The following is a 14,071-nucleotide window of genomic DNA, read 5'->3' as shown; positions in this document are numbered from 1 at the left end:
ACTAGTGTCCCTTAAGATACGGAGGATTTTTGTCAGTATAACTATAACCCTACTTATTTCCTTTAAGATACGGGGGATTTTTGTCAGTATAACTGTGGATTTTTGTCAGTATAACTATAACCATTTGTTTCCCTTAAGATCAGGGTTATTTTTGTCAGTATAGCTATAACTGTACTTTTGTCCCTTAAGATACGGGGGATTTTTGTCAGTATAACTATAACCACTTGTTTCCCTTAAGATACAGGGAATTTGTTTCAGTATAAATATAACTGTACTTGTTTCCCTGAAGATACGGGGGATTTTTGTCAGTATAACTGGGGATTTTTGTCAGTATAACTATAACTGTTCTTGTGTCCCTTCAGATACGGGGAATTTTTGTCAGTATTACTATAACCACTTGTTTCCCTTAAGATACGGGGGATTTTTGTCAGTATAACTGGGGATTTTTGTCAGTATAACTATAACTGTACTTGTGTCCCATAAGATACGGGGATTTTTGTCAGTATAACTGGGGATTTTTGTCAGTATAACTATAACTGTACTTGTGTCCCATAAGATACGGGGGATTTTTGTCAGTATTACTATAACCACTTGTTTCCCTTAAGATACGGGGGATTTTTGTCAGTATAACTAGGGATTTTTGTCAGTATAACTATAACTGTACTTGTGTCCCATAAGATACGGGGATTTTTGTCAGTATAACTGGGGATTTTTGTCAGTATAACTATAACTGTACTTGTGTCCCATAAGATACGGGGAATTTTTGTCAGTATAACTATAACCCTACTTGTTTTCCTTCTGAGGACTTTAATGCAATAACGCTTTGGATTTGTTTGATGCTCGTTAATATGCTCAGAGATTTGTTTGATGCTCATTAATGTGCTCGGTGATTTGTTTGATGCTCGTTAATGTGCTCGGTGATTTGTTTGATGCTCCTTAATGTGCTCAGAGATTTGTTTGATGTTCATTAATGTGCTCAGAGATTTGTTTGATGCTCGTTAATGTGCTCGGTGATTTGTTTGATGCTCCTTAATGTGCTCAGATATTTGTTTGATGCTGGTTATTGTGCTTGGTGATTTGTTTGATGCTCGTTAATGTGCTCGTTGATTTGTTTGATGCTTGTTAATGTGCTCAGAGATTTGTTTGATCCTCGTTAATGTGCTCGGTGATTTGTTTGATCCTCGTTAATGTGCTCGATGATTTGTTTGATGCTCGTTAATGTGCTCAGAGATTTGTTTGATGTTCATTAATGTGCTCGGTGATTTGTTTGATGCTCGTTAATGTGCTCGGTTATTTGTTTGATGCTCATTACTGTGCTCGGTGATTTGTTTGATGCTCGTTAATGTGCTCAGAGATTTGTTTGATGCTTGTTAATGTGCTCGATGATTTGTTAGACGCTCGTTAATGTGCCCGGTGATTTGTTTGATGCTCGTTAATGTGCTCGGTGATTTGTTTTATGCTCGTTAATGTGCTCGGTGATTGGTTTGATGCTCGTTAATGTGCTCGGCGATTTGTTTGATGCTCGTTAATGAGCTCGGTGATTTGTTTGATCCCTGTTAATGTGCTCGGTGATTGGTTTGGTGCCCGTTAATGTGCTCGGTGATTGGTTTGTCGTTAACCTTGCTTTTATTTGATAAAGTGACATTGTTTGCTTGGATTGATCAAGATTTACATGACAACAGTTGATTGGAAAACTAAAGATATTTATCCATTAGGAACACCTGGTCTTATTCTCTCTGTACATCATCATGTGGTCATGTCAATCTTTGTTTTGTTCAAATTTTGATCTCATTAGGGCCCCGCATCGCGATGCGGGTGCCCTATAGTAATCACCTTGTCCGTCTGTCCGTCTGTCTGTCCGTCTGTCTGTCTGTCTGTCCGTTTCGCTTTCCGTATGATATCTTGAGAAGGAATGATGAGATTTCGATGAAACTTGCTTATGATACTTGGTACATAAGTCCCTCGCTCAAGTTCGATGTTCGCCAAATTCCGCGCATATTTAATGAGGCTGCTGCAATCTGATTGGCTGAATGTTTTACATGTCTGTCGGTTTCGCTTTCCGCGCGATATCTTGAGAAGGAATGATGGGATTTCGATGAAACATGCTTATGATTCTTGGTACATAAATCCCTTGCTCAAGTTCGATGTTCGCCAAATTCCGCGCATATTTAATGAGGCTGCTGCAATCTGATTGGCTGAATGTTTTACATGTCTGTCGGTTTCGCTTTCCACGCGATATCTTGAGAAGGAATGATGGGATTTCGATGAAACTTGCTTATGATACTTGGTACATAAGTCCCTCGCTCAAGTTCGATGTTTGCCGAATTCCGCGCATATTTAATGAGGCTGCTGCAATCTGATTGGCTGAATGTTTTACAGAGAATATCTTCTGAAGGAATGATTTGGGATTTCTTTAAAACTTGCTTTGTGATACTTGGTACATAAGCCCCTCATTCGAGTTCAATGTTCACCCTGTCCGTCTGTCTGTCCGTCCGTTTCCCTGTCCGTCGATCCATATATCTGTCCATCTGTCCATTTTCATTGGATTTTGATGAAAGTTGCTTTCAATACTTGACACCTGTCCATATATTTCTTAATATTAAGAAACTCAATCATAAGGGGTAGGTATTATGCGGGGCCCTTCCTCGACATTGGTCTAGTTTCATTTGCGAACTTAAGTGACATCATAGTGAAAAAAAATGTTATTGATAGTACATGTACACTTACAGTCTATCCCGATATTTACAGTGGATTTCCAATGTTATTGATGGTACATGTTTACTACACTTACAGTCCCAATATTTACAATGGATTTCCAATGTTATTGATGGTACATGTTTACAACACTTACAGTCCCAATATTTACAGTGGATTTCCAGTGTTATTGATGGTACATGTTTACTACACTTACAGTCCCAATATTTACAGTGGATTTCCAGTGTTATTGATGGTACATGTTTACTACACTTACAGTCCCAATATTTACAATGGATTTCCAATGTTATTGATGGTACATGTTTACAACACTTACAGTCCCAATATTTACAGTGGATTTCCAGTGTTATTGATGGTACATGTTTACTACACTTACAGTCCCAATATTTACAATGGATTTCCAATGTTATTGATGGTACATGTTTACAACACTTACAGTCCCAATATTTACAGTGGATTTCCAGTGTTATTGATGGTACATGTTTACTACACTTACAGTCCCAATATTTACAGTGGATTTGTTTTCTCCACATTCATTATCATGTGTGTGGCAACAAAATTGACATGTCCAGACTGTTGATCAACAGTGTGAAATATATCTTTTTTTTTATTATCAATTAAAATCTTTTATGTATATATACTGAAAGGATAAAGAAACGCAGGGTGAACTTTAAACCAGAAATTAAGTATGATATCGGGCTTCATTTAAAACAAAATTTTGTATACTTACAGATAAATTAAAGCTTAAAAATTTCCAAAGTCTGCATTTTGCATCTGACAATTGGTTTAGAGGTACTACCGATTAAATTGAAAAGACCCATAGGATTTTGAAATTGAAATTGAACTGAGTCATCAATATCTTGTGTGTCCGCCGTTTGCTTTGGTCACGGCCCTTATTCTTCTGGTTATAGAGTTCATGAGAGCGTTAATCCGTCTTATGGGGATGTTGTCCCACTCTTCAATGAGAGCTCTGGTCAACTGCTCTCAAGTAGCAGGGGGTGGCTGGCGCTTTCGAACCTGTCTATCCAAATGGTCCCAAAGATGCTCGATCGGGGACAAATCAGGGCTATATGGCGGCCAATCTAGTGGTTGAATGTTGTTGTTGGCCAGAAAGACTTGGCAAATCCTTGCTATGTGGAGCCTAGCATAATCCTGCTGGAGGGTTAGATTATGCTGCTGTAAGAAAGGGATAACATGGGGTCGGAAGATCTCATCTCTATATTTAGCTGCTGCTAAATTGGCATCAATAACAACCAATTGTGATTTTAACCCGTGTGAGATTCCTCCCCAAACCATTACTGAACCGCCCCCAAACCTATCCCTCTCATTCGCCACAACATCGGTAGACACGTTGACTGCCGTCAGATCATTAAAGACAGAATCGAGACTCGTCCGTGAAGAAAACTTGTCGTCGAGCAGGGGTAAGGTGTGGATCTACGTAGGGGCGACGTACTCTTACACCAACTTCTCGTAATCGATTCCTTACAGTTTTTGAACTTAAAGGACGCCCATGATTTCCACGAACATTTAGTGCACTCTCAACGGCAGTAAGGCGCTGATTATGCACATGAGAGACGACGATATAGCGATCCTGACGTCATGACGTTACGCGCAGACGTCCTGACCTAGGTCGATCGGCCAATCGCCCAGTTTCCCGAAGACGTCTTACAAGACGTTCTATGGTTGAAACATTAACACCAAAGTGCCTAGCAACCCGATTTTGCAGCTGTCCTTGCATCAGCATCTGAATGGCCTGACCCCTCTGAACTTCTGTGAGTCGTGCCATTCTTGAAACGAATCAAATTTTCAATTAATTTTAGGGAAGCAATTGGTCTGTATAAAGACTAACGAAGAGTGACTTGACCAACGCTGCATGAGACCAGAACAACACGGTGCATGAGATTCTTGTTTTTTCCTTCATCCATTTACCAGAGCTGCGCACTGTACTGTGACTAAATTTTCGATACATGACAAGGTGTAATATGACCTAATTACTCAATCCACAAAGTTTCACTTTATTTGGAGACGCGTTTTCAAAATATCGGAAAAATATTACCCTGCGTTTCTTTATCCTTTCAGTATACTTCAGCAAGACCCAACTGAAATTCTTTATAAGGAGATTCACTTGATATAAATATATATTGTTTTACCATGATGTTGCTTTAAGACTTTGTTACCATGGTAATATTTCCTTTAGGTGCAGTATAGTAACTAGTACTTGATCTAAGGTTTGACTTTTGTTTTCTGTCCACACTTCATATACAGTATAGAGTACAGAGTTCCTTGGAGATCAATCTTGGTATTCATCATTACAGGTGTTCCCCAGAGGGTCTGACAACTTTAAAATTCACGACACTTGGTGATGTATGGAGTTATGGTGTTGTTTTGTGGGAAGCGTTTACACATGGAAAGCAACCACAGTACGGAGAAGACTTGACAACTCTTGGTCAGCGACTTAACGATGGTGAGCGACTTGAGAGACCGAACTGTGGAGAGAGATGTTCAGATAGAGTCTGGGATCTTATGAAGTGGTGCTGGAAGCACACCCCAGCTGAGCGTCCATCATTTAAGGAGATTGTGGATGAATGCAGGTGAGCTACCATAATATAGACCTATAGGAAAGTGATAAAACACTGATTATCAATTAGTAAGGTACAGATCAGACATGTTTAAAAACATGTATGTAATGGTTACACATTGAAAATAAGGGAGATGTTTTAATATGTTGTTGTCTCAAAAGACTTTTCTCTTCCATCTTATCAATTCTTCTTTTGAAAAAAATTTTCACTAAGTCTTTTGATGGAAGGTTTTTTGTTGTCTTGGATATAATCCTGTATAGTCAAACTTCATTTACTCAAATTTGTTCACGACCTGACAAATTTGAGTCAATGAAGTTTGACGGGTCGTGAACAATTTTGAGTTAATGAAGTTTGACGGGTCGTGAACAATTCTGAGTTAATGAAGTTTGACGGGTCGTGAACAATTTTGAGTTAATGAAGTTTGACGGGTCATGAACAATTTTGAGTTATCCTAGTGTTCAAGTTAAACAAGTTTCAATGTTTACTTTAAGATATTGTGTAATATACTGACTTTGAAAACAAACAAAAATGAGGCTTTTAGGTAATTAATGTTCATGTACACGATGTTCATGTTCATGTATACAATGTTCATGTATACATTGTTCATATATACATTGTTCATGTAAACAATATTCATGAATACAATGTTCATGTATGCAATGTTCATGTTCATATATACAATGTTCACATATACAATGTTCATGTTCATATATACATTGTTCATTTATACAATGTTCATGTATACAATGTTCATATATACAATGTTCACATATACAATGTTCATGTTCATATATACATTGTTCATATATACAATGTTCATGTATATAATGTTCATGTATACAATATTCATGTTCATGTATACAATCTTCATGTTCATGTATACAATGTTACAAAAATCGAGAACTTACTAACTTTAAATAATGATAATAATAAAAAATATCAAACATTTTATCTCTTTTTCTCTTTCTAATCAGAGAGTATCCATGTAAATTCAAAATAAAATTGACAACTTACTGACTTTTACAATAATTAGAACAACAACCATTTTATCTCTTTTTAGGTCATCTGACCCAAAGGGTCAAGATGACCTATAGCCATCGTGCTTCGTCTGTCGTCGTCCGCCGTGCGCCGTCCGCCGTGCGTAAACTTTTCATTCAAACAACTTCTTCTCAAATACTAGAAGGTCTAGGGGGCTAGTACTTGGAACAGAGCATACTGGCATGGAGCTCTACCAAGTTTGTTCAAATGAATGACCTTGACCCACTTTAAAGGTCACAGGGGTCAAATATCTTGTATCTAATGTCAGATGACCGTTAAGGCCCATGGGCCTCTTGTTCTCTCTATCCATTTACTGGGTACTTCACTTATAAACCTCCCATCGTACAAAAATGAACTACACTGTAATTCTCTCTTAATTACAGGTCATAGGAATACAAAGATATTTGAAAATGATTAGTTCTCATGAAAAATCTTTTTATCCTCCAATTTCAAACAAAAATTAGGGATCATCAAACTGTTCCTTAACAATTTCAAAATTGATGTAATATTCTGTCTCTGCTATATTTCTACCTCAATGTTCTATTCTGTCTCTGCCATATTTCTAACTCAATGTTCTATTCTGTCTCTGCTATATTTCTACCTCAATGTTCTATTCTGTCTCTGCCATATTTCTAACTCAATGTTCTATTCTGTCTCTGCTATATTTCTACCTCAATGTTCTATTCTGTCTCTGCTATATTTCTAACTTGATGTTCTATTCTGTCTCTGCTGTATTTCTAACTCAATGTTCTATTCTGTCTCTGCTATATTTCTACCTCAATGTTCTATTCTGTCTCTGCTATATTTCTAACTTGATGTTCTATTCTGCCTCTGCTATATTTCTAATTCAATGTTCTATTCTGTCTCTGCCATATTTCTAACTCAATGTTCTATTCTGTCTCAGCTATATTTCTAACTCAATGTTCTATTCTGTCTCTGCTATATTTCTAACTTGATGTTACATTCTGTCTCAGCTATATTTCTAACTTGATGTTACATTTTGTCTCTGCTATATTTCTAACTTGGTGTTACATTCTGTCTCTGCTATATTTCTAACTTGATGTTACATTCTGTCTCTGCTATATTTCTAAATTGATGTTCTATTCTGTCTCTGCTATATTTCTAATTCAATGTTCTATTCTGTCTCTGCCATATTTCTAACTCAATGTTCTATTCTGTCTCTGCTGTATTTCTAACTTGGTGTTACATTCTGTCTCTGCTATATTTCTAACTTGATGTTCTATTCTGTCTCTGCTATATTTCTAACTTGGTGTTACATTCTGTCTCTGCTATATTTCTAACTTGATGTTCTATTCTGCCTCTGCTATATTTCTAATTCAATGTTCTATTCTGTCTCTGCCATATTTCTAACTCAATGTTCTATTCTGTCTCAGCTATATTTCTAACTCAATGTTCTATTCTGTCTCTGCTATATTTCTAACTTGATGTTACATTCTGTCTCAGCTATATTTCTAACTTGATGTTACATTTTGTCTTTGCTATATTTCTAACTTGGTGTTACATTCTGTCTCTGCTATATTTCTAACTTGATGTTACATTCTGTCTCTGCTATATTTCTAACTTGATGTTCTATTCTGTCTCTGCTATATTTCTAATTCAATGTTCTATTCTGTCTCTGCCATATTTCTAACTCAATGTTCTATTCTGTCTCTGCTGTATTTCTAACTTGGTGTTACATTCTGTCTCTGCTATATTTCTAACTTGATGTTCTATTCTGTCTCTGCTATATTTCTAACTTGGTGTTACATTCTGTCTCTGCTCTATTTCTAACTTGATGTTACATTCTGTCTCTGCTATATTTCTAACTTGATATTACATTCTGTCTCTGCTATATTTCTAACTTGATGTTACATTCTGTCTCAGCTATATTTCTAATTTGATGTTACATTCTGTCTCAGCTATATTTCTAACTTGATGTTACATTTTGTCTCTGCTATATTTCTAATTTGATGTTACATTCTGTCTCTGCTATATTTCTAACTTGATGTTACATTCTGTCTCTGCTATATTTCTAACTTGATGTTCTGTTCTATCTCTGCTATATTTGTAACTTGATGTTCTGTTCTGTCTCTGCTATATTTCTAACTTGATGTTACATTCTGTCTCAGCTATATTTCTAACTTGATGTTACATTCTGTCTCTGCTATATTTCTAACTTGATGTTCTGTTCTGTCTCTGCTATATTTCTAATTTGATGTTACATTCTGTCTCTGCTATATTTCTAACTTGATGTTCTGTTCTGTCTCTGCTATATTTCTAACTTGATGTTCTGTTCTGTCTCTGCTATATTTCTAACTTGATGTTACATTCTGTCTCAGCTGTATTTCTAACTTGATGTTACATTCTGTCTCTGCTATATTTCTAACTTGATGTTCTGTTCTATCTCTGCTATATTTCTAACTTGATGTTCTGTTCTGTCTCTGCTATATTTGTAACTTGATGTTACATTCTGTCTCTGCTATATTTCTAACTTGATGTTACATTCTGTCTCTGCTATATTTCTAACTTGAGATTATATTCTATTTCTGGTATATTTTCAGTGAAATTTTGTACGATTTAAGACCACAAGTTAAAGCTAGTGTGACAAAACCAGACACCGGGTTTCCAGAAGAAACTGGGATTTTGAAATCCTCATTCTCACCACCAACTCCTGTAAACGGAACTACCCCTGTAGTCACAATACCAGCAGTCACAACAGATCCTGTCGTCAATGAGATCCAAACAAGTTTGTCATCAAAAAATACCGAAGAAAACAAAACTACTGCTATCTGTGCCAGTGCTGTCAAACTAATAACTTCACCAAAGTCTGCCAGTGACACACCGAGGAAACCCAGAGATGATTTAAACTTTTTAATCTCCAAGAAGGACCTAGTGTTCAACAAAGAGGAGATGCTGGGACGAGTGAGTTGTAATATTGTATTTATGGGTCGTTGGATGGCACAGTATTAATACACTTAGGTGTCCAGGATTTGATTCCCTGATTGGATGAGACAAGATAGGAGTCACCAGCCCAACAGGATTTTACCAAATACTGAGGTCCCCTCCTATTATAGCTTCTTTTACTGTAAAATATATAAAAGTTTGTTAATTGAAAGGGACAGTGTGCTACATATAGTATTAAAGTTCTCATAACACAATCAGTAGAAGATTAGAGTGTGACGTTTTGATGACTACACGGTCACCTTCATCTTATAACACAACCGGTAGATGATTAGAGTGTGACGTTTTGATGACTTTAAGGTCACCTTCATCAGACAAACGATTATAGATACAAAAACTCACATCAAGAATCAGTGGCTCGCCTAGTCTCATCTTTAGCTCAGTTGGTAGAGCTGTGTTTTATTACATACATTAATATAGTTTAAGGTAAAGTCCATCAGGGAGGTGTATTTCACCATGAGAGAGAATCACAATGATAATGGTATTCTTATTCTGGGCTATTTTGCCATGCTTCACAGTAACACACCACATCAAGTTTGATTTCTTTTTGAGCATATAGCAACAATGTACTGTTCCCGTTCATGATAAACTGACCAAATATGATTAAGCATCTGAGATATTAAATAATGAACTTCATACGGTATTAATCTGGACTGTGATGTAAGCATTTTTGTCAACCTTTATTTATTTATCTAAGATAAAGACAAAACCTTTTAGCCCCGATTTTGGGCATCAATTCTCAATAACTCATCAAGCTTATTAAAAAAATCAACAGAAATAGCAGCTGTTCTCGCATTTTAAAAAATCAACAGAAATAGCAGCTGTTGTCGCATTTAAAAAATCAATAGAAATAGCGTTCTCACATTTAAAAAATCAACAGAAATAGCAGCTGTTCTCGCATTTAAAAAATCAACAGAAATAGCAGCTGTTCTCACATTTAAAAAATCAACAGAAATAGCAGCTGTTCTCACATTTAAAAAATCAACAGAAATAGCAGCTGTTCTCGCATTTAAAAAATCAATAGAAATAGCGTTCTCGCATTTAAAAAATCAACAGAAATAGCAGCTGTTCTCGCATTTAAAAAATCAACAGAAATAGCAGCTGTTCTCGCATTTAAAAAATCAATAGAAATAGCGTTCTCATATTTAAAAAATCAACAGAAATAGCAGCTGTTCTCGCATTTAAAAAATCAACAGAAATAGCAGCTGTTCTCACATTTAAAAAATCAACAGAAATAGCAGCTGTTCTCGCATTTAAAAAATCAACAGAAATAGCAGCTGTTCTCACATTTAAAAAATCAACAGAAATAGCAGCTGTTCTCGCATTTAAAAAATCAACAGAAATAGCAGCTGTTCTCGCATTTAAAAAATCAACAGAAATAGCAGCTGTTCTCGCATTTAAAAAATCAACAGAAATAGCAGCTGTTGTCGCATTTAAAAAATCAACAGAAATAGCAGCTGTTCTCACATTTAAAAAATCAACAGAAATAGCAGCTGTTCTCACATTTAAAAAATCAACAGAAATAGCAGCTGTTCTCGCATTTAAAAAATCAACAGAAATAGCAGCTGTTCTCGCATTTAAAAAATCAACAGAAATAGCAGCTGTTCTCGCATTTAAAAAATCAACAGAAATAGCAGCTGTTGTCGCATTTAAAAAATCAACAGAAATAGCAGCTGTTCTCACATTTAAAAAATCAACAGAAATAGCAGCTGTTCTCACATTTAAAAAATCAACAGAAATAGCAGCTGTTCTCGCATTTAAAAAATCAACAGAAATAGCAGCTGTTCTCACATTTAAAAAATCAACAGAAATAGCAGCTGTTCTCGCATTTAAAAAATCAATAGAAATAGCGTTCTCACATTTAAAAAATCAATAGAAATAGCGTTCTCACATTTAAAAAATCAACAGAAATAGCAGCTGTTCTCGCATTTAAAAAATCAACAGAAATAGCAGCTGTTCTCGCATTTAAAAAATCAATAGAAATAGCGTTCTCATATTTAAAAAATCAACAGAAATAGCAGCTGTTCTCGCATTTAAAAAATCAACAGAAATAGCAGCTGTTCTCACATTTAAAAAATCAACAGAAATAGCAGCTGTTCTCGCATTTAAAAAATCAACAGAAATAGCAGCTGTTCTCACATTTAAAAAATCAACAGAAATAGCAGCTGTTCTCACATTTAAAAAATCAACAGAAATAGCAGCTGTTCTCGCATTTAAAAAATCAACAGAAATAGCAGCTGTTCTCGCATTTAAAAAATCAACAGAAATAGCAGCTGTTGTCGCATTTAAAAAATCAACAGAAATAGCAGCTGTTCTCGCATTTAAAAAATCAACAGAAATAGCAGCTGTTCTCGCATTTAAAAAATCAACAGAAATAGCAGCTGTTCTCGCATTTAAAAAATCAACAGAAATAGCAGCTGTTCTCGCATTTAAAAAATCAACAGAAATAGCAGCTGTTCTCGCATTTAAAAAATCAACAGAAATAGCAGCTGTTCTCGCATTTAAAAAATCAACAGAAATAGCAGCTGTTCTCACATTTAAAAAATCAACAGAAATAGCAGCTGTTCTCACATTTAAAAAATCAACAGAAATAGCAGCTGTTCTCGCATTTAAAAAATCAACAGAAATAGCAGCTGTTCTCACATTTAAAAAATCAACAGAAATAGCAGCTGTTCTCGCATTTAAAAAATCAATAGAAATAGCGTTCTCGCATTTAAAAAATCAACAGAAATAGCAGCTGTTCTCGCATTTAAAAAATCAACAGAAATAGCAGCTGTTGTCGCATTTAAAAAATCAACAGAAATAGCAGCTGTTCTCACATTTAAAAAATCAACAGAAATAGCAGCTGTTCTCACATTTAAAAAATCAACAGAAATAGCAGCTGTTCTCGCATTTAAAATATCAACAGAAATAGCAGCTGTTCTCACATTTAAAAAATCAGCAGAAATAGCAGCTGTTCTCACATTTAAAAAATCAACAGAAATAGCAGCTGTTCTCACATTTAAAAAATCAACAGAAATAGCAGCTGTTCTCACATTTAAAAAATCAACAGAAATAGCAGCTGTTCTCACATTTAAAAAATCAACAGAAATAGCAGCTGTTCTAACCCTGTTATTTTAGATTTTTGAATTGTTTGGTATCTGTACAATGGAAATTAAAACAGCTGGCGAGTTTAAGATTTATTGATTTTAACTATGTTTGCTTTGTAAATCTTTCCAATCCCATGGCAAGAAATTGTGCATTAACACTGAAATAATTTTATACCCACAGGGTGAGTTCGGCTTTGTGTACAAGGGATCATATAAACAGAAAGAGGTCGCTATCAAGGTCATAGAAGAAAGCCACCTCAATTACAACGAAGAGCAGTTTTGGGAGGAGATTGATGTTTTTGGAAGAGCCTGTCATCCAAACATTGTCACATTTCATGGATTTGTTAGAGATGGTAAAGTTTTACCTGATTGTTTCTGTTTATCACACAGGAGTCATAGTTTCTGTTTATCACACAGAAGTCATAGTTTCTGTTTATCACTCAGGAGTCATAGTTTCTGTTTATCACACAGGAGTCATTGTTTCTGTTTATCACACAGGAGTCATTGTTTCTGTTTATCACACAGAAGTCATAGTTTCTGTTTATCACACAGGAGTCATTGTTTCTGTTTATCACACAGGAGTCATAGTTTCTGTTTATCACACAGAAGTCATAGTTTCTGTTTATCACACAGGAGTCATTGTTTCTGTTTATCACACAGGAGTCATAGTTTCTGTTTATCACACAGAAGTCATAGTTTCTGTTTATCACACAGGAGTCATTGTTTCTATTTATCACACAGGAGTCATTGTTTCTGTTTATCACACTGGAGTCATTGTTTCTGTTTATCACACAGGACTCATAGATTCTATTTATCAAACAGGATTCATATTTTTTGTTTAACACTCAACATTTTATTCAGTTTGAAGATAATTTGCATAATTTTCAGTCACTTCCAACAGCTGCAATGTCCTATTTGTCAGCAGTGTATAGTCCTGGCATAATATTTCCTTTTCTAACCCTATATCCACACTTTCACTGGTGTAATATTTCCTTTGTCTAACCCTGTATCCACACATTTACTGGTGTAATATTTCCTTTGTCTAACACTATATCCACACTTTTACTGGTGTAATATTTCCTTTCTCTAACCCTGTATCCACACTTTTACTGGTGTAATATTTCCTTTGTCTAACCCTGTATCCTCACATTTACTGGTGTAATATTTCCTTTGTCTAACACTATATCCACACTTTTACTGGTGTAATATTTCCTTTGTCTAACCCTGTATCCTCATTTTCACCTGTGTAATATTTCCTTTGTCTAACCCTGTATCCACGCTTTCACCTGTGTAATATTTCCTTTGTCTAACCCTATATCCGCACTTTTACTGGTGTAATATTTCCTTTGTCTAACCCTGTATCCACACTTTTACTGGTGTAATATTTCCTTTGTCTAACCCTGTATCCACACTTTTACTGGTGTAATATTTCCTTTGTCTAACCCTGTATCCTCACTTTCACCTGTGTAATATTTCCTTTGTCTAACCCTGTATCCACACTTTTACTGGTGTAATATTTCCTTTGTCTAACCCTGTATCCACACTTTTACTGGTGTAATATTTCCTTTGTCTAACCCTGTATCCACACTTTCACCTGTGTAATATTTCCTTTGTCTAACCCTGTATCCACACTTTTACTGGTGTAATATTTACTTTGTCCTACCCTGTATCCACACTTGTACTGGTGTA

The 14,071-nt window shown here is 35.6% G+C and overlaps 1 protein-coding gene across 1 annotated transcript in view; it reads left to right on the top strand.

Annotated features, from left to right (window-relative positions):
• LOC132549219 (uncharacterized) overlaps positions 1 to 14,071 on the top strand; it is a 102,964-nt gene that overhangs the window by 76,335 nt on the left and 12,558 nt on the right. The window contains exons 15-17 of the mRNA XM_060213135.1: positions 5,031 to 5,306; positions 8,894 to 9,254; positions 12,564 to 12,735. Of these exons, the coding sequence (XP_060069118.1) occupies positions 5,031 to 5,306; positions 8,894 to 9,254; positions 12,564 to 12,735 (809 nt within the window). The remainder of the gene's footprint in view (positions 1 to 5,030; positions 5,307 to 8,893; positions 9,255 to 12,563; positions 12,736 to 14,071) is intronic.

Source organism: Ylistrum balloti, unplaced genomic scaffold (assembly GCF_031769215.1).
Source record: "Ylistrum balloti isolate Yb309-2 unplaced genomic scaffold, AGI_CSIRO_Ybal_v1 Utg370050, whole genome shotgun sequence".
Taxonomy (NCBI): Eukaryota; Metazoa; Mollusca; class Bivalvia; order Pectinida; family Pectinidae; genus Ylistrum; species Ylistrum balloti.
Note: the sequence above shows the minus strand (reverse complement) of the source record. Positions and strands in the feature narration are given on the sequence as shown.